Consider the following 27,263-nt stretch of genomic DNA (forward strand, 5'->3'; position numbering starts at 1 on the left):
TTCCGTTGATATGGTTCTTTAATTGAAATTTAAAAGTTGATAATGGGGTCGAAAGACACTTTAATAGTTTTTTGTCATTAGTTTGGACAAGACACTTTATGTCTTTTGGCCGCTAAACCATTTTTTTAGCCAAAAATATCACTCAACTCTTATAATTGTAATTTTTGACTATTCTGTCTAATTATAATGTTAAGGAGATGGAAAGCAAATCACGCGATAAGGTTATTAGGGCAAATTCATCTTAATAGATTTAGATTGAGTAAAAAACCTAGGGAGCCCTTGAACTATTATAGTTATCTACTTTTGGCCCCTAATCTAAATTTTGTTTTCGATGGCCCTTGAACAATTAAAATTGCACACTTTAAGAAGTTTCAGTGACTTTAGGCATAACTTTGGCAGGATTTAAAGGACATATTTGTCCATTCGTAATTGAAGTTTCGGAACCAGCATCAAAAACTCTAAAAAGAGGTAACTCTTCAATTTCTTAAACACAACATCAGAATTTTCTTCACAAATCCTTTGAAAATCGAGTTTTACCCAAAAGATTTTGATAGTGAAGCTTTTGAATGATGGGAAAAAACACCACATGCGAAGCATGGTGCAAAGCTGAAGCTTTTAAATTACTGGAAAAAACACCACATACGAGGCATGGTGCAAAGTTTTTTTCTTATGGGTAAAACTCGATTTTCAGAGGATTTGTGAAGAAGAATTTAATAGTGTGCTTAAGAAATTGAAGGGTCTTTTTTTTAGGGTTTTAGATACTGGTTCGATGCTGCGGTTATGAATGAACTAAAATGCTCTTTAGATCCTGCCAATTTATGCCTAAAGTCATCGAAAGTCCTGAAAGTGTGCAGATTTAATTGTTTAAGGGTCAATCGGAAACAAAATTTAGATGATGGGTCAAAAGTAAATAATAACAATAGTTTAAGGGCTCCCAGGTCTTTTACCATTTAGATTTAATCATGATCACCACCTAGTATAAAGACTTGATCATGATCATCTGTTTATGGGCTTTACTAAGAATACACCCCCGACTTTTCTCTCCTTTGAAAACCCATGCTTGGATTTCTTTTTCCAGGTGATTCCCGCCGAAGCCTGAATATCTGATCAGACGGCTTCAGTTAGCCAGGGCCCAGAACCTATTGACCATGCTAAAAATTGATTTGCAATCTCAAGGGTGTGAGGGGATTGGGAAGTATTTTGAAAGTAACGAAGAAGAAGTTAAAGCACGATGATAATGATCAGTACATCCTACAAATTGATGATTAGCGAAATTAGAGAATATCAGTTTAAGAATATCAAAATTCCAGTATAAAAAATTATTTGAAACTACACATGAGGTTAATCGAGCATTGAATACTATTTTTTTCTAGATTTTTCTTAGATCCTAGTTCAATTCATCGACTAAATAAAAAGAACAAAGGTGAACAAAATGAGAATTAATAGGAGATTTGCCTAACTTTAAAACCAAAATAAAGCATAAAAAGCGATAGTGATGGTAGTTGTTGCAACAGATGGAGATGGTGACTAATGAAAATTTGAAAGGACAAATTAAAGGAGTGATTTCAGAGAATAAATGGCCAATTTCGCTCCTGAACATTTTTACTAAAGTTGATTTAGTCCCTAAATTTTAATTTTGGCTAATATAATTCTTAAACTTACTTTTCAGATCCAACTAGGTCTCTTTATGGCAAAGTCTTCATAAAACTGATTGCGGGCATAATTTATCAGCTAAACAAAAAGAGTATTTTGAGAATTTGGGGTGGGTTTTGAATAAACTAGGGTGTTTTTAAAAATTTTCAGGTACTTTTAAATTAATTTTCACCCCTTTCTTTAAGGGGGATGTGAGATCGATGATGCGTGGGGAGTTTGATGTGAGGACTCGCAAATCTACCTATTTTAAACTCTTATTACTAGCTTATTTAAATATTTAATAGCCCATTTGCTCCGAATAATTTATTTAAACCTTTTTAGACCCAATTACATAGAACTATGGTTTACATGTATTTTTAAAATGACTTGTTATAAAAATTAATTTTTGGGAAACTAGTTTAGCGAGAATAGTGAATTCGCGTTTGGAGGCAATAATCGATTTGAGGGTACAATGAGCTTGGAGATTGAAGACTTATACATTAGTCTTAAAAATAAGTATTTTATGTTTAAGTACTCAAATATTGGTTAGTTATACCATCGTTATAAGAATTTCTTAGAAATTTCGCTTTATCGCGCACAAGTCGGAAGTACGCGTTTTCGCGCGCGCAATTATTTAAGGGATATTATACCCTTATTTTTAGACTATTAAGAGTGAATAATAATAGTATGAATGGAAGTGCATTAAAGGTTTAGGGCACAAGTGAAACAAACCCGAGAGGAAACGAGCACGAAACGCGCGCGCACGCGCATTATTTTAAGTTGAATTTTAAAGCAATTTTGGGCCACAAACTCTTAAGCTTCCCTTAGAAGCTAACTACATCAGATTTCACTCCCTCTCACACCCTCAAGCAGCTGAACACCAAGGAGGAAGAAGACCCAAAAATTTCTTCATCTCATCTCACTCAAACTTACACCAAATCATCTCAAATTTCTACCATACACTCACAATCACTTGGTGATCATCTTAAGCTAGGAGAAGAGCTTCATTTCCACGGTTTTCTTGAGCTTCAAAGGACCGAAAATTTCTGGATTTATCATCTAAGGAGGTAACAAATGATCAAACCCTTGAATCTTAGTTTACGAAAGTTAGATTGCACTTAGAAGCTTGTAACTTGATGTGGGTACCACTATATTGTTGGAAATCTTGTGAGTGGGCTCTATGAAATTCCACAATGGACTTGATGATCTGATTTGATGAGATTGAATGTTAATTGTGTTGATTAAGTGTTAATCTAGTAGAGATAAGTGGTAAAAGTGAAAAGGAAATCAAAGGAAGTGTTGCATGTTGAAGGGCCGAATCTGCCCTGTCTTTTCCGAGCTCCTCGGTGCGAATTTTTGTGGTTAAATTGACTTGATTTTGATGTAGATATGTTATATAGGTTGTGTGGAAAGTTTCCACCAAAAATCACTTGATTTGGTTGGGTGAATGTTTAAATTTCGAATTTAGTTCATGGCTGGAAAACTGTCCAGAGTTGCTCTGGCAGCGATTTTGAATCGACCATAACTCTTTGCTCCGACATCGAAATCGAGTGCCGTTTGTGGCATTAGAAACTAGACATTTCCAGTTTTCCAAAGGTATAAAATACATCCCCTGATTCCACTTGAGTGAACAGTACCAGCCTTTTAAACTCACCTGCCCTGTTTCTCGGCTGTGTTAGAGAGCCTGTTATGTGCTGGAAATTATTGCTTGAATATGAGATAGTTATGGACAGAATTTCAAAACGATTTCCTCTGAGATATTTTATCCCTATAAATGTAGTTTCCAAAGCCACCAACCACACCCAGTTCCAAGTTTAATTGAGTGAGTTGTGGCTGAATTTCAGAACTGCGTCATTGCTTGAAAACCCTAAAATCTGGGGCTGACCAATGGCTAGTCTTGATTGAGACTTGTTGTTTTAAAATTGTTGGTGTTAACCACCTACTAAATGTATCTTTGATGTTTCTTAGACATTGTCTTCACAAATGAACCATGTTTGAGATGTTGTCATTGGCCAAATGATTGAGAAAAGGAAAATTGAAGTACAAGGCAGATTTGCCTTAGAAATTCTTGAAACTTTAGTGACTTTTTTAACTTACTTCCCATGCGAATTTTTGCATGAAATTTGACAGAGCAATAACCCTTATATGGTAGTATAATACTGCCAAATTTGGTGCCATTCCGAGTCCATTTCGATGCCCAACCAAAGCCTCAAAGTTCATGTTTTAAATCTGGAAAATTCTTGTTTAGTGAGGAAATTTCCGTAACTTTAAGCCGCTATATCTTGGTGCTCAAAACTTCGATTCTTGTTCCACTTATTGTGTTTTAAACTTTAATTGTAACTCTAATTGAGTTTCAAATTTGAGAGGCTAATTCACATTGTGTGAATTTTGCCGAATTTTCAAAGTTGGCCAAAAATCAACCCCAAAACTGTCTTGATAGCCCAAAACAACAACTTGAAGCCAAAATTTGAATGTCATCCATTTTGAATCATGGAAAAGTATCTTCTAAGAACTTTTAGTACTTTAGAACTAGTTTCCAACGGTACCAATTTTTCCAATTTTGGACCTATAGAGAGTGAGTTATGATTTTTCAAAGAATGCCCTCAAATTCGATAAATCTTGACCGTTTTGAAAAAAATTCGCGCGGGAACATTTTCAAAGAATCCGGCCGTATATCCGGCCAGTTCTTGGCCGGATAGTTGGCCGGATTGGTGGTGAGATTTGAAAAAAATTGGATTCTTCTCTACCTCGAATCCGGCCGGATATCCGGCCAGTTCTTGGCCGGATTGTGACGTGTCACGTTTCAGTCCGTCTTCGATCGCTCGTCTGGAAATTTATTTACATGACTTCATACCTACTTGCTTCCATCCAATGATTTTAAGGATAAAAATCAGATTTTCTTGTATTACTAAAACCCCACTTTTGAGTCTCGATTTACGAGTAATTAAGGCTCATTTTCATGATATTTTTCTAGATTGTACAAGTGTACAATCTTCTTCGATGATTAGGGGTTTTAAGCGATAGTGTGTAATAGTTCATTATTACTTGTTCAGGCACACAAGAGGACCTTCAAGAGGATCCCACGGTGGACGTCTGAACTCTCGAGTGACACTTCTTCTTTATTTTACTTGGTGAGTGTCAAGTGTGTGAAATACGTGATACGTGTGAATTCCTATTGATATCGAATATTTTGGAAATGCCGAGTCGAGTGTGTACTTTATCGCACTCGTTTTCATTTAAGTGAAGTGTACTTGAATTACTTGACATGAAATGCTTGAATTGCTTGAGGTGACTTGTTAAGTGAATTAAGTGAAGTGTTTAAGTGATTATTTATGCTATGACTGCATAAGTCGATTGGAGTGAATCTCCTCGACTCTTAATAAAAATCATGGGGGACGCCCAATTCTCACTGGTTAACCTAGAACTTGAGCCGGAACGGGCTTGGTCGGGCTCCTTGGTGAACCATGAGAAAACATAAGCTTGACCTATTGAGAGGTTTTGCTGGGCATACTCGAGCAGTATTGCCTCAAACAAGCGACAGGCGGGCCCGGTACAGGGGTATGTAACGGTGAACGGGGACATGATAAATGAAGTTCTACGGACTATAACCTACCCGATTGACAGAGTGTCAACTCGTGGAGGTTCTTGATCGTGCAAGTGAAAAATAGCTCCTGAAAGCTCCTATATCCTTGAATTGTTTCTGTTTACTTTTCTAGCTCGAATTGTTTTTTACTTGAATATTATTGTCTTACTCGTCAAATGGAATTGTTACTTGAACAACGTGCTTGCATGTGTGTTTTCTTGGCCTCACGAGCAATTGCTCACCCCATAGATTTGTTTTCCTTAACAGGAATGGACATGGAGAGTAACTCGGAGAAACCTTTGGATGCACTTTTGTATTAGGGTTTCCAATGGAACTGACTAGACACTTTGGCTGATTGTATATTTAGAGAATTGATGTACCTTTTGAGAATCTGATATAAGAGCTAGATAGTTGATGTATTTTGAACTTGTGGTGTAAGACTGGATTTTATTTATGGAAGTTTCCGCACTTACTTACTTTGTCTTGTCGTATTGGTTGCTATTGTATTAAGCTTAAACGGGAATTGTACCGAGTCCTGACGAGAGTTGGGCAGACGTCCCGCTGATACCTTTTGGTTCGCCTTAGGGAGAAGTGGGGGCGTCACAGTTTGAACTCTAATTACTTCCAAGTTCAAACTATAACTAAGGATGGCAATGGGGCGGGGGACCCCTCCCCCACCCCCCGCCCTGCTTCCCCCGCGGGGCTAATAAAAATTTGTTATATGATTTTATTATAGTTAAATTTTAGCAAATAATCAGGTACTAAAATATCAACACATCACCAAATTATTATTCATTGTAATTTCACAATTGAAACTTATAAAAACAATCAAACAAAAGTTATTTGAATACAATCCAACATGATGAAATAAATACAACTAAAGTAGTCAAGTTTTTACTTTTGGCACAAATACAATCACTAATTCATTATTGTGCTTGTGCTTTTTTTTGAGAAAAAAATGTTATTGTATTAAATGCAATTAGGGATTTAGTATAAATGTATTAGTAAATTTAGTATAGCTAATTAATAATTTCTATTAGTAGTCATATATAATTATTAGTATAATTGATAATATCAATTATATTACATATACTAATATATATTATATAATACATATAACTAATAATATTATTATCATAAGTTTGTAACTAATTAAATTAAATATTATATATAATTATATACATATTTTTTATTTTTTTATTTTTTTAAGCAGGTGGCTCTCCCGTCCCGTTTCTAAACGGGAGGGCAAAAAATTCCCCCCCCCGCCCCAACAGCCCCCGCGGGGCGGTGGCCGCTCCATTGCCATCCTTAACTATAACTCAAACTTCTACTGCTGCAAGTTCAAACTATAACTCAAACTTCTATTGCTGCAAGTTCAAACTATAACTCAAACTTCTACTACTACGAGTGTTTGAATCTTGTTGATTGTGAGTTGTTGGAGGTCGGTAGTACACGAGTATATAGGGAATATTCAAGTATCGATCCAATGAGGAAGATTGTCAAGCACCGGCGGTATTCAAATCCTTTATTATTTAGACTATTATAAATAAAGCAAGTAAATTTAAACAATAAATATGTATTAAAAGTAGTAAAAATGACAATAAAAATATACCTAGAGTTGTAGAATTCCTATATACTCTTACAAGTGAAATTTACTGGTTAAATAAAGTTGATTATCTTGGCTAAGTCATGGCTAATTCTCTAATATGCATGATACTCACTTTCGCCGATGTACCAACAATGCTCATAACTATCTCTCACACACGTTTTGTGATGAAGAATCTAGCTATAGATTCACTAAATTCTATGAAATTACATGATTAAAGCCACAGAGGTGCAACCCTACATTAGCGAGTTAACTCCCTAGATTTAACATTTCCATGAACTAGTATTGAATATAATATTCATTGATGAAACAACACCTTTAGATAATCATAATTATTGATAAGTTAATCATAATTGTAATAGTAAAAGTGTTAAATAATTTACTCAAGATTTAAACATCAAATATACAAGAAAATATCACATTCAATCATAGCAAGTCATCCCTACCCTAGGTATACAAACTAACAAAATATAAGAGATAAGAAAACAACAACCAAACTTATATTGTAGCTAAACACATGAATCAAATACAAGAATTCAAGAGTTAGGAGAAAGGTCGTCCTTGTCATATGAGCTTCCAATTTCTCCATCTTCATTCTTAAATTTCATCTATGTTAGCTACATACAAAGATTGGATACAATTACACTAAATGACATTATACTAATGAATTAGGGAACCCTAGAGAAAGATATATTTTGACGTAGTTTTTCTAGACTCCAAAGGTACCAAAACAAGCTCAATAAAGCCCAATTTAGAGAGAAAATTCTCTACTTTCTTTTTTCCTTCTACAATGTAAACGTAGCTTCTAAAAAGTTAAAAGTTGTAGCTCTAGTAGAATCTTAAAAGATTGAATGACAAAAAATTATTCTTGAAATTGCTTGGTCCTTTCTTCTAACCACCAAAATGTCTCCTCAACTTTTCCAACAAAAGCAAAGAAATATGGCCCAAAAGAAATAAGTTGTGCAACTTGCAAGCAAAATTTTTGGCTGAGGAAAACCGTGGGAGAAACCATCCCAAGTAAGGCCTGTTTCATGGCCGTTTTCTGAGTAATGTGTTGAAGTAAAAACAGGGAAACCAATCTACCAATAAACCGGCCCAGAAACCAGTTCAGCCTCTGCTGGTTTCACTCCCCTAACTCGCCACCATTTTCATGCTTAAACACTTCTTACTTTTTTGTTTAACTTGGCGACCAACTCTTTCAAATCTTTGGCCCATTTTTTCCTACAAAAACAACCCATATTCCAAAGCAACTAAAAATGGACAAAATAGTCAAATTACTCAAGCATTCTTCTTTGGGAAAATTACCACTTCAATCCCATATTCCACTCAAAAAGTGAAACAAAAGCTCCTAAAATAACCACAAAATATAGTGCATAAAAAACACTTATCAAGCAACTTGGTTTGGATTATTGATTTTGATACTTTAAAATTTAGAAATAATTTCAGAAACCTCCCTTGAGGTTTCATAAAATATCACTAACCTCCCCCCACATTTTCAAAATCTCTTTTACCACGCTTTGAATTGCCATTTTGTTAACAATGCCAGCCCCTCTAACCAAAAGTATTAATAGAAAATGCATTTTGGAGGAGAGAGAGTCTTTTAGTTCCCTTAATACCCTTAAGCTGACCAAAAAAAATCTACATAGAAAGTGAGGGGGTCAAAGTGTGAAATGCATGAAAATTGGACTGCAAGTGAGAAAGGTGAATGACCGTTTGGAAGGCAACTGTTAGTTTTGGCTTCCTGGCAGCAATATTAAAAGGCAGAAATAGCTTTAAAAAATGGGCAGATTGAGAGGAAATTGGTACAAGAAAATGACTAGCTATCAAAAAGTATGACATTTTACACTTATTTATTTGTTTGTGCTATGTTATTTGTACACCTTCTTGGAACTTTAAAACTTTGTAATCAGCAATGTAAATAGAAAAATATATATTTAACTTTTTTTTCACAAAAACTCCCAAGAACAACCATTCAAAACCACCCCAGTTTTTTTCAATATATACAAAGTTAGTTTCCTTTCAACTCACCCTTGTTATAAGGGTATTATTATTGGACGTATGCATAAAAAAAATTCGATATTCTAAAGAATATTATCGTAGCCACATGTTCGGTTATATCAGTGAAAGGAAGAAAATTGAAAGAAAAATAAAATAAAAGAAAAAATATTAAAAAAGATATCGAAAGGGTAAAAATAAGGATCCTATTCTCGTTTTTAAACTTGCTACCAGTGTTGGATGTCGAAAGACATGGTGCTGATTTCTTTACCCCAACTAAGGATAATAGATTAAGAAATAACTAGTGAACTAAGGTAAGTATGAAACTAAAAGCAAAGGTGGCCATCGGTAATTTTTTTTTAAAAAAAATATTTGGTTATATTAAAAAATTATCAAGACGCTTGCACAATATCAATAATGGTTTATACTAAGTGCACATGAAAAATCAAAACTATTATGTATTGGCCCCAAATTCAAGTCAAATTATAAAGTCCAATGTTAAAGGAAAAAATTGAACTAGAAATCCAAACATTTTTTTTTTGTAAGTGGACCAATTGTTTCCCGGGCTTTAGGCTATTACATGCTTTCTTTCTCTTTTTTTTTTTTTTTTGCTTTTCATATGCTAAATAATTGTTAGAAGAAATGAGGTTATTATTTCCATTTTGATAGTGACATGTGACACCACAATCACTTGAGGGATGGTAAGAGAGATTTTGAAAACGTGGGAGGAGTTTAGTGATATTTCACGAAACCTCAGGGGAGGTTTCTGAAATTATCCCTAGAAATTAATAGCCTAGATCGAGCCGAGTTTTACGGTTTGATCCGAACCGTCAGTAGGACCAAGTTGGCAGGTGCGCTGGAGATATTTTCAAGTGTTAAAATAAAAAGTACACTAGTATTCTCGAACCATCTCCCCCCTCCCCCGGGACCCAAAAAAAAAGGAAGGTACAGTCAGGGAATTTCTACCTCGAAATGATAGGGTGCTAAGCAGTCAACGGTCAGGAGAAGGCAAGACCTTAAACCTATTACATCATGATTAAAAGTTTTAAATTTGGAATAAAGGCCAGAGACCAATTTGTCCGAACACTTTCAAGATTCGTCATACTTCCATAGAACTTACGGGTACGTTTGGATTGGTGTTTTTGAGCCTGTTTTTGAAAAACTATTTTTCACATTCCAAATGCTACAGTAAATGTGTATTTCAAAAACAACTTCAAAAACACCAATCCAAACAATATATCAAAAACAACTCCAAATATATTTCAATTATGCATATTTAATTTGTATATTTTAATAAGTATATTTCAATTTGTATATTTTAATTATGTATTTTATATGTATATTTCAATATATTTTAATTATATATTTTAATATGTATATTTCAATTATGTATTTTAATATGTATATTCAATTATGTATATTATATATATATTATATTAATATAAATATATTTATTTCAATTATGTATAATATTATATATATTATGTCAATTGAAATAAATATTATATATTTATATAAATACATTTATTTATATATAAATTTATAAATATATTTATGCAATTTTGTTTTATAATATATATTAATATGTATATTTCAATTATGTATATTATATATAAATTATATTAATATTAATGTATATTATATATATTTTACATTTCTAATGTTATATATTTACATATACATATCATAAATATTTTATTTTATTTAAAATATATTTTTATATATTTATAATATATTTACATAAATATTTTATGTTATATAAATTATATATAATATAATATATAATATATTATACATTTATATAAATGTACATTTATACATAATATATAAATATTTATGTATATTTATAATATACATTTATATTATATATTATATATAATATAATACATTTATAATACATTTATACATTTATATTAATATACATAATATTAATTTTACATTTATACATAATATTAATACATGTATACATTTATATTAATTATATTAATACATTTCAACATAATATTAAAACATATTTATAATATATTAATTTATACATTTATATAATATTCATTTATAATTTATACATTTTTAATAACATACACTTATACATTTAAATATACGTTTATATTATGTATTATATATAATATAATACATTTATACATTTATATTAATATACATAATATTAATTTTACATTTATACATAATATTAATGCATATATACATTTATATTAATTATATAAATACATTTCTACATAATATTAATATATATTTATAATATATTAATTTCTACATTTATAATAATATACACTTATAATTTATAATATATTTATAATATTCATTTATAATTTATACATTTATAATAATATACACTTATACATTTATAAATATATTTATATTATGTATTATATAGAATATAATACATTTATATATTTTTATATGAATATATAAATATATTTATTTATAAATGTATTATAAATGCATAAATGTATATTTATATAAAAATTATAATTTATAATTTATACATTTATATAATATTCATTTATAATTTATACATTTATAATAATATACATTTATACATTTGTAAATATAAATGTATTATAAATGCATAAATGTATATTTATATAAAAATATAAAAATTATAATATTCTAAAAATACTCAAAAATATGTTTCAAAAATACCTCTAAAAATAATCCAAAAAAATCTACAGTAAAAGTTTTTCATATAGTTTTTGAAAAACAACCCCAAAAACAACTAATCCAAACGGACTTGTTTTTCAGATTCGAAATGCTACAGTTGTGTTTTTGAAAAACAACCCCAAAAACAGCTAATCTAAACGGAGCCGTAGGATTTTGATTTAAAGGGGGCGAAATAAACAATTTAAGAAAACACTTAACAAATAAAGCACACAAACTTAAAATAAAAGTTCAATAGAAAGTAAAACATGAAATTAGACTCTCCATTACTTGGTTTTCTAGCAATTTGAGGCATACGAAACTAAACGACTCAATTGGAGGAGTTTCCTTGGAATGAGACGTCTCTTCTCTATCGGGGGACTATTTTCACTCGAAAAAAGAATCAATTGGTTTTGGAGGCATTCTTATTTTATTGTCTTGTGACCTGAAATATTTTATAATTTGATTTCATATGTTTGACTATAAAAGATAAAATTAACTCAGGGGCCAAAATCATACTAAAACTAACTAAATTCTATAAATCACATCGAGGCTATGCAAATTACGACTAAATTTCTAAGATTCAAGTTAGAATAAGAATAATTGACAAATTAATAATCATAAAAAAATTTTTAAATGACAGACTTAAAATAAGCATGACCTCCAAAGAATTAATGAATATGAATTAAAATATAATTGGAAGAATTGTAAACAGAGAAAAAATTAGACTTGCCTTTAGGAAGATAGGAAGAGTAGGTGTTTGAGGTGAGATAAACGAAATTGGGTAAGATCAAAGATTGATGTGTGGTTGGTCAAGAAAATTGGCGGCTTTAGGAGTTGGCTTCTCACTTATACATAATACATCGATTGTTGTTTTTTTTTTAAATTTCATGTAGATGATATATAAATAGAATTTTTTTCCATGAATTTCCTTGTCAATTGTTTCCTATTTGTATAATGTTTTCCTACGATTAACTGATATAAAGAATCTAATTTTTTTTTTTTGGAAACTTAAATAAGTGAAATTAATATTTTCTAAGCTAATATTTAAAACTTAAAGTAATAGGAAAGTAGAGTTGGTTGATTGTGAGATATTTTTTAATTGAGGAATCTAGAGTTAGTTTATTATAGAACACTCTTTTTAAAGCAGAAATTAAAGGAAATTAACAACCTAACTAACTATAAATATGTTGGGGGCGGGCAAATTGATAGAGTTTTTAGTGTAATTGAAAATTACTATTGAGTTCAAAGCTTCCCACTTATACTTAATATATATATATATATATATATATATATATAGTTTAAAGCTAAAACTCTTTGGGTAAATTTTACAGTCTTTATGCAATATTTTGGAAAGCTAGAGTGCCGCGCCCTCCCCCCTTATGTCGGCTTGCCATCCTCTGTCCCCTTGTTACCATTGGCTGCCACGTGGATTCTTCCTTTTTGAAAGCAAGTGAGCGGTGTGAGCCAAATTTGTAGAGTCAAAAATCATTTTTTGTCATGCTAAACTGCAAAATCCCCTTTAATTACTTAATTTAATTTCTGCATTTTCTAAGCAGCCACCAGTACATTCTTCTCCATATTAGCCTCTTTGCTGGTAGGTCTAAACTTATGTGCTTTTGCTAGCATGGAGAAGTGAGAAGAATTGTTAAGGAGAGAGCATCAATAGCCATCAACAACCAAGTATTCTTCTGAATTTTTCTTTGGTCTTTTTATGTTAGATTTTCAAATGAGCTTAGAGCTAATGGGAATTTTGTTTTCGTACAAAAACGTAGCATTTGTCTGTAGAAATTTTAATGTGAAATGTAAAAATATCTGATATGGTGTTAATTTTGATTTCCCAATTATATGTATGGTAATATAGAAAATGTCTAAACGATTGATTGAGCATACTTATCCATTGATAATGTACATAGTACACATCGAATCTAATCAAGTTTTTAAGAATGAAGACAGGGAAATTCGGTCATGCTGTCAGTACAAAGCCATCCTAGTTTGCGAGGATGATGATGATTTACCCATTTCTATTACTCTGTGAGAAAGATAGAAGAATCTGTAAAACATCATTTATTATGATAAACACGTGGCAGGAAGTGGAACAAGGGACAGAGGGACAAGAGGAGTTTGGGGACAGAGGATTTGAAGCCCCCTTATGTCCGTCACTGATTTTGTTACTTTATTTTTCCGTTGATGGCTTTTTGGGGTTGCATCCTCCTTGCATGTTCTATTCTGCTCATATGATCAATGAGAATTGAAAGAAATTTGTTTGCGATAAAAAAAAAAAAAAAATTGAAAGGCTTTCACGGGTTGCATTGAGTTGGATCCTATTTATGTAGTCTATTCTGCTCATATGAATGACAAGCAAAAGAAATCTCTTTGCAAGTATTCAAAATAAATAAATAAATAAATAAAAATAACCAGGTCTTTAAAAGCAGGAAAAGAGTGGCTCCTACATCTATACATAATCCCTTTGTAGTCCTTCAAAAATAAAATAATGCATTATGGTCCCTGATATGTTCAAATAATTGCATTTATCATATGCAATTACGTTGATGAGCAAAATGGCTTATTCTTTAGTTCTATTTTGACTAGAACAAAACATCTGTTGTGTATCTGTTTGATTTTCCTGTGAATTTATTGAATTTGATGAGGGAATGTAAATAGTGCTTCTATTTTGAGCCATCACACACATCATATGTGTATATGCATTCTGATTGTATGTGTTTACTGAATCCCAATATTCCAGTAGATAAACAAGATAGAATGCCGCAGTACTACAGACTTTCGACAGGTTCACTGCAGCTGTGCAGTTGTGCACTTGTTATAATTTTTACACGATATAGTGTACGTTTACATAATTTTTTTGATAGAAAATTTTGTAAGAAAATTTTGTAACTTTTTTTGGTTATAATTTTTACATGATATAACGTACGTTTACATAACTTTATTGATAGAAAATTTTGTAATTTTATTTTTTAGTATCAGTTGAAGGTTTCAAATTCGAGATCTATCACATATATTCCCTATTCCTGTATTATTCAAGTCGTCCCTTCCTTCCTCCCCTACCTTTTTATCAAGTGTACGTGTGAGATCTCGAATTCAGGATCTCACATTTACATTCCTTTCTTTTATACTATCCAACCTATCTTTCATCCCCTTCTAAGTGTAAATGAAAAGTTTCGAATCCGATATCTCATACTTACATATTCTCCTCCCATACGATTCAACCCACCCCTCCCCCGCCCAACTTGCATGCAACTAAGTATATACCAAAATTTTGAAGAAGTATAATACCTATTTTAAATGCATCGAAAGTCAACCGTAGCCGCCTAATTCCCAAGCGTGACAACATTCCAAGCAAGAGGACAAAAATGAGCCGAGAGGCCCGAAACCACTGACATCCTAGGCAAAGTGTTCAAATTGTCTACGATAGTTGACACCGTAAAGACATGGTACCCTATTTCACCATCTAATTCTGAACAGGTCGTTTAATTTCAATCAAGAATCTGCACTTTGGTGCCCCAAAGTGCTTGACCGTGAACCTTGGCAACGTGTAAAGTCCTTAGAACTTGAACAGCTTCCTTTCAATTTACTGGATACATACAGATCATTGGGAGCTCTGTAATTATAGGTGCATCAAGCCCTGTTTCTTAATTCTCCATGGAACAACAATCAGTTTCAAACTTTATTTCATCGTTTTTTGGGTTTAGTTTGCTTCATGAATTATTTATAACAATTTATTTCCTCCATATCTTATCTTAATCGAAGATGTTGTTTAGTAGCTGCTCATCTCTAATTCTTTTAGCAATAATTGAAAGAAAAAATTGCACAAGGTGTAATTGCACCCAAAAAAAAAAGGAAGTAAACAACTCGTCTAATCATTTACAAACAAAACTTCAGTCATCACAAGTCAAAAGGAGCAGAATACAATGCAACATCATAATAAAATTCGATCTGTTTACCAGAAATATTTTTACTACGAATTGAGTACCAACTCAATCCATCCCAAACTTGTCCAATGAGAACCAAAATTTGAAATTAGTTTGTTTGGATACATAATGGGCCTGTTTGGAACCTGAGTTTTTTGAGAGTCTGTCTAAAACTTTACTGTAGTGCACTGTAGAAGTTTTTGAAAAAATTTTGTAGAAGTTTTTGAAAGGTGAAAAAAATTTTTGTAGAAGTTTTTGTAAGGTAAAAATTTTTGTAGAAGTTTTTGTAAGGTGAAATTTTTTTTCCTTTTCTTTTTTTCTTTCTCTTTCCTTTTCTTTTTCTTTCTTTCCTTTTTCTTTTCTTTCCTCTCTTTCTTCTTCTTCTTCTTCCTTCCCTCTCCCGCCACCCCTCTCCTCTGCCTTTCCCCTCCCCTCTGCACACCAACCCCTCCCCCCGCTGCCCCTTCCCTCGCTGCTCCGCCACCCCCTCCCCCTCTTCCCCTCCCCTCTGCACGCCACCCTTCCCCCGCTGCCCCGCCACCTTCTCTGCCTTGCCACCCGCTCTCCCACTGCCCCTTCCCCCCTCTCCCTCCCCTTGTTTCTTGGAGCGTCGACCACCACCTCCGGCGCCTCTTCGACCAGAAACGTAGGTGCACCAAAGCGCCAGCGCCCCCGACCTTCTCCGCACGCTCATCAGCCAGCCCAGCTCCTGGTGCGCCTTCTCCACAATGCGACCACAGCACACTTCAGTCGTTCGACCTCCATGCCCCTGCTTGGCTCTGTTCTTTTTTTTTTTTCTTTTCTCCTCTCCCCCCCTCTGAGACTGAGACACCTCCTCCTCCTCCACCTATTCCACTTCCACTTCTAATTCCAGTTCCTCCCGCCGCTGCAATTCTTTCTATGCCCGCCATGGAAATAACGGATCCCCCAACCCTAACTCCACTTTGGGTGATTTGTAAAAAAAAAAAAAAAACAATAAATAAAGAGAGATAGTTGGCCCAACCCCCGGCATAAACGACAGCGTTACTCCTCTTTCTGCAGAGGAGAGGGGGTGAGGGTGAGGGACAGGAAAAAAATTTTTTGAGGTGACCGGCGTCGGTACAGGTGGTGGAGGTGGTGGCTGGCATGGTGGGTTGGATTGGATGAGGGAGGAAAAAAAAGAAAAGTTTTTCGAAAATTTTTTGTATATTATTTTTGAAGTGTATAGGAAAAAAATTTTAAGAAGTTTTTTGGGTTCCTGTAGCAAAAGTTGTTAAAAAATTAGTAGGTAAAAAACTTGGTCAAAAAACTCACTTCCAAACAGGCCCATTATTATTTGGAAAATTCTTTTAATACCACTGAAGAAGGACAAAATTTAAAAAGGACAGGTCCCACCCAGTGAGATATTCGACTCACGGATGTCCTTTAGGGGTGGCAATGGGGCGGGATTGGGCCGGGGGATCCTTCCCCCACCCCCCGCCCCATTGTCAAATAACTCCTCCCGTCTCCCACCCCTTACCCCCCACCCCTCCCCCGCCCCCGCCCCCGCCCCGTTTCCCCCACAGTCCCCCGCGGGTAGGGGTGGGCAAAAAATCCGTTGATCCGAAAACCCGATGAATCCGATCCGATTTTTCTTAGCAGAGCAGATAAGGGTCGGGTACCCGCAAAAATCGGGTACGAATAAGGATCAGAAAAATAAAAATTCGCGGATACCCGACCCGCAGGGTATATTTTATAAATATTAAAAAATTAGGGATCTTTTTATAACTTTGTAATTTTTAATTCTAAGTGCAAGTGAAATGACTCACAGCCTCATATTCTAATCCTATATGACCCACTTCTCCTCATCTTGTTTGAAGAAAGCAAATATTCTCGGTGAAGCATGAACCAAATGAACAAAATGAAAAAAAATTTGTGAAACTCTGTTATAAAAATTGTTCATCCCTTTCATCTTTTTTATTTTTATTCTACCTCCATCGATCTTGCCTGCAAATTTTGCATCAATTCAATCAAAGATTTGTGTTTGGAGTTTCAATTTTCTGTTAGCTAGATAATTAAAACATTTGTGTCTTTCACTTGTTTATTTATTTGATTTATTTTATTGCAATTATGTCTCTTAAATTTGTCTCTTTTATTTAGTGTAAGAAATTATTTTTCTTTTTCATCACCTTTAATACCATAAGGTCTATTCCAAAGATGTAAAAAAGTTGGGGAAGAATTTTTAAGGTTATATTTTTTCCAAAAATAATTAGTTCTATTCAATTCTTTTCCAAACTTGATTTCACAATCAACTTATTTGGGATGCAGTCTTGTACCATAACATCCTTAAGGAAGTTGGGGAAGTTGCAAAAATACTTATTATCCTTGTGTTTGTTGTGTTGTAGAAGGATGAAATGTGTGAAAATGGTGATGTACTCAAAATTATTATGAAACTTCGTTTTGTCCATTAGATATTATAATTCTAATATGTACTAAATTTATGAGATCGATTTGATTGTTGGATAAACTGTGTGAGAATGGTGATGTATGGACTTTAATTACAATATCTCTACCAATATTAATTGGAAAATCATGTTTTTTTATTGAAAAACATGTTGATATTAAGTGGAAAATAATTTTTTTATTGAAAAATAGTTTTTTTTTAGGGGCGGGTCAGGAGCGGGTACCCTATGACCCGCCCCTTTTTTCGGATATCCGAATAGCGGGTACCCGAAGACATTAGGAGCGGGTTAAGGTCGCAAAATGACTGATCCGATATATTAGGGTCGGGTCAGCCAAATCATGTTAGGGGCGGGTACCCGACCCGTGCCCACCCCTACCTGCGGGGGAAGAAATCAACTTATCATAAATGTTCATTTACAATAATACAATTGTAAACAATGTTAAATAAGATTAAAAAGCTGTCAAGATGGAATAAAGCATAACAAGTCAAGTTACAATCAGTGCGGAGGAAGAGAACCAATCGAAATAAAAAAGGGTTAGGAGTAAAACAGGTTGGAATTGGATAGCTTAGTCTTTGGGAGGAGGGGGTTAGAAACAAATCAACAATAGTCCAAGAAATTTCTTCAGTTGTTGCGGCTGCCATTGACACTGACTAGCGTTGTACTTGTAAGTAAGGGTACAACTTTGAGAAATTTAGGATTGTATTATATATATATATATATATATATAATATGCGGGGGATGGGGCGAGGGATGGGGCGGGTGTATGTTTCCCCAACCCCCGCTCCGTTTTAAGGCGGGGGGAAATATTTTGCCCCCATCCCCGCCCCCGCCCCGCCCCCATTTCTACCCCCGCGGTGCGGCGCGGCATTGCCATCCTTAGTGTCCTTCAAGTATCAAGAGGTGAAAGTAACTCAACGAACCATCAAAATAAAAATTTAAGTGTTGAATAGGTTCCATGCACCACATCACCTAATGACATAGGTATAAAATCCGAGCCGGCCTTGTTCGGTAATTGAATCGATCAACCTAGTAAACTAGGCATACGATTGAAATGGATTACTAATTAGATCGATCAAGTAATAAATTTATTGATCAGTTAATAATTTAGTGATTCAATTGATGAATCAAGAAAAAACTGTCAATTAAACCGCTGATTGAACTATCAATTTAAAATTTTTATTATCTTTATAAATAAAAATATATTATTATATTACATAATATAGTTACTGTGCAACCCGCGGTTGAATTATCCAATCCACAGTTAAATCGATGATCGATCACCTTTTCGAACCGAGCTCCGAATCGGATTTTAATGACTGCCTAATGACCTCAACGTGGAGGTCGTAGACATAATCTTGAAGTATGCATGGCACACCGTGACCCACTCATGCAAGGTGCAAGTACTTCGTCTTTCCTAGGGCAAGGATTCATTGGGAATAAACTACAATTCCCCCTACCATCTCATTTTTTTCCTCTAGTCATAAGGTTCTCCTTTTCCTCAAAAGCTAACTTAAGCATGGAGCAAGGCGAAGTCAAGAGATTCACCGGAAAAACACTTCACCCAATAAATTAAAGATTAAAAGATTAATTTTTGATGCATTGATAGTGTAATTATTTTGCATTGATAGTGTAGTTATTTTTTTTTTGCACTAACAACAAGTTTTGATGTATGTCACATATGTATAATTTGAGTTTTTAATTTAAATTCATGTTCTATGACATATGATTTAAACTCGTTAGCATATAAATTTAAATTCAACATTTATGATTATTTTTTTAATTACTTTTTTATCTTTTTTTTCCTTCCAAAAGTCTTCCCGGTGAACTCGAAAGCCTGGCTCGCACTCAACAGGGATGCTAGTCTTGGTGCATTATCTGAGGTCAGTTAAAAATCTTTAGCCTCTGCTCCATTAGATAAATCAATAAGGGTCTGTTTGGTTGGAAGTAAAATGTTTTCCTTGGGAAAATATTTTTCGTGGAAGTAATTTTCCATGAAAATCATTTCCCTTTCATCATTTTCAGGTGTTTGGTTAGCTTATTGAAAATATTTTCTTACTTCATTTTTCTGGTGTTTGTTTAACTTTTGAAATATTTTCACTTTTATCTCTATCTTTACTTTCTACACATTATAACTACATACTTCTTCCCATGCAAAATAAGAAAATTTATCTCATTGTTTAACTTTAAAAAATCTTGGAGAAATGTATATATGAATAAAAAATATCTCCTTAAGCAATAAACAAATTGCTGGTCATTTAGTGTCAAATATCAATCACATGCAATGCTTATTATGACATATATCTTGCACTCTCACTGCTGAAAGTGTCTCTAGAAAAGAATGTCCCTATTATACATAATTAATTACTAGCATAGGATGAGCAGGACGAGATTTTTTTTTTATTTTGAATATACTAGGGGGAGGGTTGGGTTGGGTTGGGTTGGGTGGTACGGGGGAGGGAGTGTAAGGAAGAGATCTTAGGTTCGAATCCTCCTGTTTACACTAAAAAAAAAAAAAGAACATACTACAAGATGTTTTCAGTAAGTTTGGAACATACTACAGGCGGGATGCATGCATTTTGGAAAACAACTTCAGTAAGTTTGGAAGGGAAGTTGTTTTCCATAAGATGAGTGAAAATATTTTACATAGAAAAATGTTTTCAGTAACTTTTGTGCAACCAAACACGGGAAATTAGGAAAATATTTTCCTGGAAAACATTTTCACCCGAAACAAACGGACCCTAAATCACATATGATCCCATAAAAGCAACAAAATATCGATATCTATACTAGATATATATATATATATATATATATATATATATATATCCACCCCCAATTTCTAGAATAGATTTTAGCTAAACTTCCAAAGAGAAAACAAAACAAAACAACGCAGCAGCAAACCTTCATCCATAGCATCAGACAAGTCAACAGACTAAATTACATTCACAAAATCAAAAAATAAATAAATAAAGAGAATAGCCTAACGGAAATCCCAAAAACCTAAGTCTGAAACCCCAACTGTACCCTCAACGAGGATGAATCAAGGGTCAAATCGGTAGATTCGGCATAAATCTCTTCATCACATTCCTCCCAAGAATAGCCGCACCAGCGGCCAAGCCACCAAGTGCTCCGGCGACAGCAGCCGATCTGGGTCCGGCAGCGGCCTTAAAAAGGACCCCAGTACCAAGCCCAGCCAAAACAGGGTTCAAACCATCATCAACTTCCCCTTTAAGATCATAAACCACACTGTCAAGCCCAGCAAAAATCAGCCCCAAAATACCCATATTGTTCCCGAATTTCCTGCCGGAGTGGCCGCCGGAGCTGAGAACCCGACTCATCCTAACCTTCAAAGACTCCCCTGCTTCGGCTGCCCTGAGGCCTGACAACGTTCCGGTGATTCCGCCGGTGACGGCCCCGAGCAAGTAGGATGTACCTGTGTAGAACGTGATATTCTCCGTGGTTGATCGACGCTTCTTGAGGGCATCTTCGTAGCAGAGGAATTCAGGGGAAGTTGGGAGATCGTAAAGGGTTTTAAGCGGTTGCAGATGGCTGTAGCTTTCGAGGTCTTGGTAGGGATTATACTGACGAGTTTTGTTGTCGGTTCGGTTTTCCGGCGGTGAATACATGTTCGCCGTGGGAATTGTTCGATGATGAGGAGAGAAGGGGAGGAATCCCTATCAGAGTTTGGGATTAATAACGTAGGGTTTAAGGGTTTTGACCTTTGGGGTTGAGGTTTTTGATTGACTTATATAGTTTTGAGGCAGAGTCGTACCAGGACTTGTACACATGATTTTTTTCGTTTTCTCTATTTTTTCTCCTTTTGGGGCACTTTTTTTTGTGTCAAATTCCTTCATTTTTGTTTTCTTTTTTGGGGCATTTGATCGACTTTTTGTTTAATTTTTTCCCCTTTTTGGATCTCTAAAATATTTTAGAAAATTCTATAAGAAGGAATATAGAACATAGGTGCAAGTAGAATGGGTATTTATTTGGCATGTGCCAATATATGACTTGAAAAACTTCCAAACTCCACGGCATCAATAGAATAAAAAAATTTGAGATTAGAATTCAAAATTGCGATTTAATCAATTATGTTGAATTATAAGAATCAATTGGACCAAGCTTACAAAAGTTACTATCGTGCAAAGGTAATTGAAATATTTGCAATAATTACTGTAGTACTTTTTGTGATGTGACGTATGTGAGATAAAAAGATAATTGGGAAGATAAAAAGGTGTGTTGGAAATTATATTTGTGATGTAAGCAAAAAATTTGTGGCCATTATTTGGCTATCCAAACACACTTAAACACACTCAATGTTCATATTATTTGATTGATTGGGAACTTTAAATACGCTAGAAAAACAACAATAGAGGGTGGTCAGTCTTTAGAGGTCCTACTTTATCCTTTTTTTTTTTCTTTAGACAAGGGTAGGTTGGGATTTAAGAAGTGAGGAAAAAAAGAGAGATTTGAATCCTGAGATCTCACTTAGCCATTAGATTAAAGTCTTTCCTGTAATAGTTAATAAATTTTAATAAAAAAACCTCCTCATATATAATTTAATTACGTCTAGGGTAACCAGTAATGTTTAAAATCCGTAGCATAGATAATACGGTATACAAGTGAACTGGTAAACTAAGCTTAAGTAAATATTTTTTTTGTAATTGTAACTATAGTTTCATGGTTTGGCTTGGCTATGAAAAAAGAAAAAAGAAACTTAAGTATATGTGTTAACTAATATGGATAGTGAAAAAAAAAACTCAATATGATTTGGCTTGACTCAATTGAACCCTCCTCTAGTGTAGGTTAGAGAAGGATTAGTCTAAATGTTGCTAGTTGATTAAAAAAAACTGATAGCATGAAATACAAGTTTTCTCATCTCGTTTTACTTCTCTTTATTTTTTAAGGTGGAGGGGGCAAAAAAACCATTATGAGTTTGTTGCTTGAATTTCATATGTACCTTACGTGCTTTTTTTTTTTTTTAATAACTGTAATTAGTTTCTAAGAGAAAAGGGATAATTTCAGAAACTACCCCTGAGGTTTCTGACTATTTTACTGGTCTCCCTTTAAATTTCAAAAATTAAATTAACCTCCTTTGAGATTTATTATCTTGTAAGATCTAGACCCAACCAATAACAAAAAAGTGATATTAGGAGAAACAAGCTATCAGGATTTCATCATTGCCTCTTATCTACTATATTATTTAGTTGATCTAATACTAGCCTACACATTAAAGAAAAACACTAGAATTTGTTGTTTCTCATCAAGGATCAAATCACATATGGTATCAAAAAATAGTATATTATTCTATATATGTCACTTAATATAAGATCCAAATTATTCTTTCAATTATAGATCCATTGTCAAACATCATCAATAACAAATCATCAAAAAAATGCAACCAAAACATTGAAAAGAGCTAACTTTAATACTATAAAAATCTCCACAGCTAATCTTAATATGTTGACAAGAATATTTATGATGTTAAAATTTTCTCTTTGTAATGTTTCGATTGCAAATTTTTTTATTATTTGTTGTTGATTATATTTGATATTAAGTATGGAACTAAAAAAAGTAATTTGAGTCTTGTATTAAGTGAAAAAATATAGAATGACATACTATTTTTCGATGCTATATGTGATTTGATTTTTAATGATAAACAACAATAGTGGTTTCTTTAATGTGTGAATTGGTATTAAATTAATTAAATAATATAGTAGATGAAGGGTAATGATGAAATTATTTTTTTTTTCTCTCCTAATATCACTTTTCAATTACTGGTTGGGTCTAAATGTTACAAAATAATTAAACTCAAGGGAAGTTAGCATAATTTTTAAAATTTGGAGGGAGGCTAATGAAATAGTAAGAAACCTCAGGGGAGGTTTCTGAAATTATCCCAAGAGAAAATAAAGCCTTACAAGTCCCAAGAGAAAATTTTAGAATAGATTGCATTTGCCTTATGGTCTATTGATTCCCATAATGGTCAAGTTAAACAGGTATATAACCAACTGGGGTTGGGCCAAGTGGTAAGCAGCTTGGTTCCGCTTAAGCAGGTCTCGGGTTCGAAACCTGGCGTATGCAGCTATCCTTGTTGGGAGACTCACCCACCACAGCCAGGTGTGCGACCCGGGTCGACCAACGGATTAGTCAGGGCAAAGCCCTGGATACCGTGGCAGGCAACCAAAAAAAAAAAAACAGGTATATAAACTAAGCATCACATCATCAGTTATACCCCTTGCAGGCCTAAGCCCATGAAGCTAGTGGGCTCACTTGACTACTACCAGAGCTTAATTATGTCAATCATTAGATGTATGTTTTACTTTCTTCCGTAAATTCATTTTCTAATTTATACTTGAACACCAAATTTTGCATATACGACATGCATTTGAACTCGCATGTGTATACATTAATAGTGCATAAAAGATTTATCCAATTAATTTTATCAATATTTTGCCATCTTTTAATTAGCATTAATATTTTATACACTGATTCAAGTGGGCTCACCTCATTACTACTAGGGCTTAATTACATGAATCATTAGAGATATGTTTTAGTTTCTTCCTTAAATTCATTTGGATTAATTTTTCTTACAATGTCAGCATATATGGGTTTAGATGCATGTCACGTCATTTAATTTGTAATGAACACTAAATTTTGCATATATGACATGTATTTAAACCTCTCACTAACAGCACATAAAAGATTTACTCAATTCATTTTATCCATACTTTGCCCTCATTTAATTAGAATTAATATTGTATACATTAATAGTATATACACTATCACTATTAGATATATGATAACTAATTTGAATTTGAATTTGAAATCCAAATTATATATATACATATATATGTGTCATATATCTAATTGTGATAGTGTACAGTATTTGCACTAGTAGTGTATATAAAATTAACTCTTCTAATAAGTGTTTTATTATTTTTTTCATCTACAATGATGGTATAATAATTTTATATGCCTTTGGGTGTTAAGTGACCGTGAATTTGTACTTTTATCATTTTGTTTTCTCCCTCACCTCATTCTATCATTTCCTTCTCTCTACTATTATTATTTGTGTTATTCTAATCGTTCATTTAGTTTTACTATTGTTTCATTATTTGTTATTGTCGCTATTTATAGTTCACCACAGCTCCAGATTGATACATTTTTACGTTTCAATTAAATTATCAAAGGACATACAAACAAGTTAGAATGTATAATCAAGATTAACCAATTATTAATAGATAAGAATAGCAAATATATATATATATATTAGATGAAATAATAAGCTAAAGAAAATCTAGAATTCTAAATACACATATGAAGATAAGGGGGAAGAAGTAGTCATAGTACGGAATTTGCTTTGGTATTTACTCTTTTAATTAATTTGACATTTACTTGAACTTACTAGTTACTATATGTGATTTTGTTCTGGTAGTTTAACATTCTTTATGCCTCTCCTTCAATAGCATATAAATTTTGGATTTTTAGGCCTTTTAATAAATTTAGGTTTTGTCATACGTTGCTCAACATCAAAATTGATTAGTCTTTATTCTTAGTTTAATATTAACTGTGGGTTTGTTTAACAAGTGTTGGACTCATTAAATTGAGTCCATGAGTTAGTCTTTTTTTTAATTTGGAGTTTAATTAGTAAAACGTTTAAAATATCGGTTTCTGCACACTCCGCGCATATCCTATGTTCATTGTAAATTAAATGTCTGCAAGTGATAAATCCAGAATTCATGCTTCGTCTTCCATAAATTTTGAGAATTTTCAAAGTTTTCTATGTATATTTAACTATTCCACCCCTAAGTTCTAAAAAATTATGTTCTCTCCTCTTAAAAGTTTGAGAATTTTGAGCAATTCCTATGTTTATTAAGCTGTATTTGTCCCCAGAGCTTTTCAAAAAAAAAATAAAAAATTATGTTGATTTCAAAGTTTACATGTTTATATATTTCGCTCCCTCAAATTGAATTTTCTAGCCTCGTCACTGGTACTAACAACTATTTATTAGGCACCTGTTATAGAAATTCCAATAAATATATCTACAACCCTTCTAATATCAAAATGCCAATGGTACAATGATAAAATCAATATCTACATTCATTTGCATGTTCTTTCATTATCGATTCAGCCGTCTTAGCCTGAATAATCAATCAGTCAAGTTTCCGGCAAGAATAAATGTTTTGCCATTTGCTAGACAAAGAATAAATATTCTCTATTTTGTTTTGCTTACCCCCAACTTAAATGGTAATGTATAATTTGCAAACTCTAAGATTGGTAATGTATAAATATCCTCCTCCCCAAAAAGCGTTGTTTTATTTATTTAACAAGAGGAGGGGATTGGGGAAATGCAATAAAGAAAGGAAGGGGCTTTAAATTGTGCTCCTCATTTTGGATTTTTGCTTAGTATCTTGTAGGGAAAAAATAAAGGAGCTCAAAAAGCCCAAAAAAGACAGTGACAATTAGAGGTATCAATCACAATCCAATCATGTGGATTTGCTCATTAATAAATTGATTTGGGTACCTAATAAATTTTGAATGGATTTAGATAAGTAACTCATTTAGACCCATTTAATTGATGGTTAATGGATGGACTCACATTACCCATTTATACTCATTTAAAAATAATTGCACATTTAAACTCAATTTTTGGTGGATGTTAAGCTAATAAATTTAAATTTCTTACCAATCCAATAACAATAAAATGTCATTATTTCTTGTTAAAAAATCTAAAACAAAAAAAAAGAGCAAATAGAATTTCAAGTAGACCATAAATGGATACTTGAATATATCCATACCTATTTATTAAATAGGTATAAATGAGTTAATTCATTTTGATCCATTTATTAAATGAGTATAAATGGATTTATCCAATTATATCTATTACTCATTTATGACCGATTCAAACCTACCCGATCAAGCATTTCATTTTGACACCTCTAATAACAATCAACAGACAAAAGTGAATTTGGTAAATAATCCTAATGGAGGAGTGCCGGCACATCGCGGGTGTTTGGTGCCTGTGGTTAGAAAGAATTTTTCATTGGACAAATTATAGTACATTGGAAAGAAATAGTCATCAAATATGGCAAAATTAATAATAATACATTCTAATTGCAAGACTCCTACAGATGTCAGTTGCAAATCGCCCAAGAGCAGACATAGGTTGTTTCAAACAAAGGAATATTCTCCAACGATTAGTTATAGCAACATGTTAACTACAAAACGTATTAATATGTTTTTGTGTTAATTGCACAATAAAAGTCACACTTCAATTAAATGTGTCTATAATGCCATTTCAGTAATTATACGAATATATAACCTTATATGAGTTGTACTCGATGTAAAAACAATTGTAAAATAATTTCATATTTCAGAAATATCCAAATGTTTCCATAAATCAAAACTTTAAATGTACCAAAATAAGGGCATTTCGGTAAATA

At 33.1% G+C, this 27,263-nt stretch overlaps 1 protein-coding gene across 1 annotated transcript; it reads right to left on the bottom strand.

Moving 5' to 3' along the window:
* Positions 1-20,704: 20,704 nt before the first annotated feature.
* On the bottom strand, positions 20,705-21,527 carry LOC113763551 (mitochondrial import inner membrane translocase subunit TIM23-3). Its single transcript, XM_027307385.1, has one exon. It carries the CDS (start codon positions 21,447-21,449, stop codon positions 20,871-20,873), a length of 579 nt encoding a protein of 192 aa, XP_027163186.1. The 5' UTR covers positions 21,450-21,527; the 3' UTR covers positions 20,705-20,870.
* Between the last annotated feature and the right edge of the window lie 5,736 nt (positions 21,528-27,263).

This window comes from Coffea eugenioides, chromosome 2 (genome assembly GCF_003713205.1).
Source record: "Coffea eugenioides isolate CCC68of chromosome 2, Ceug_1.0, whole genome shotgun sequence".
In the NCBI taxonomy this organism is placed as follows: Eukaryota; Viridiplantae; Streptophyta; class Magnoliopsida; order Gentianales; family Rubiaceae; genus Coffea; species Coffea eugenioides.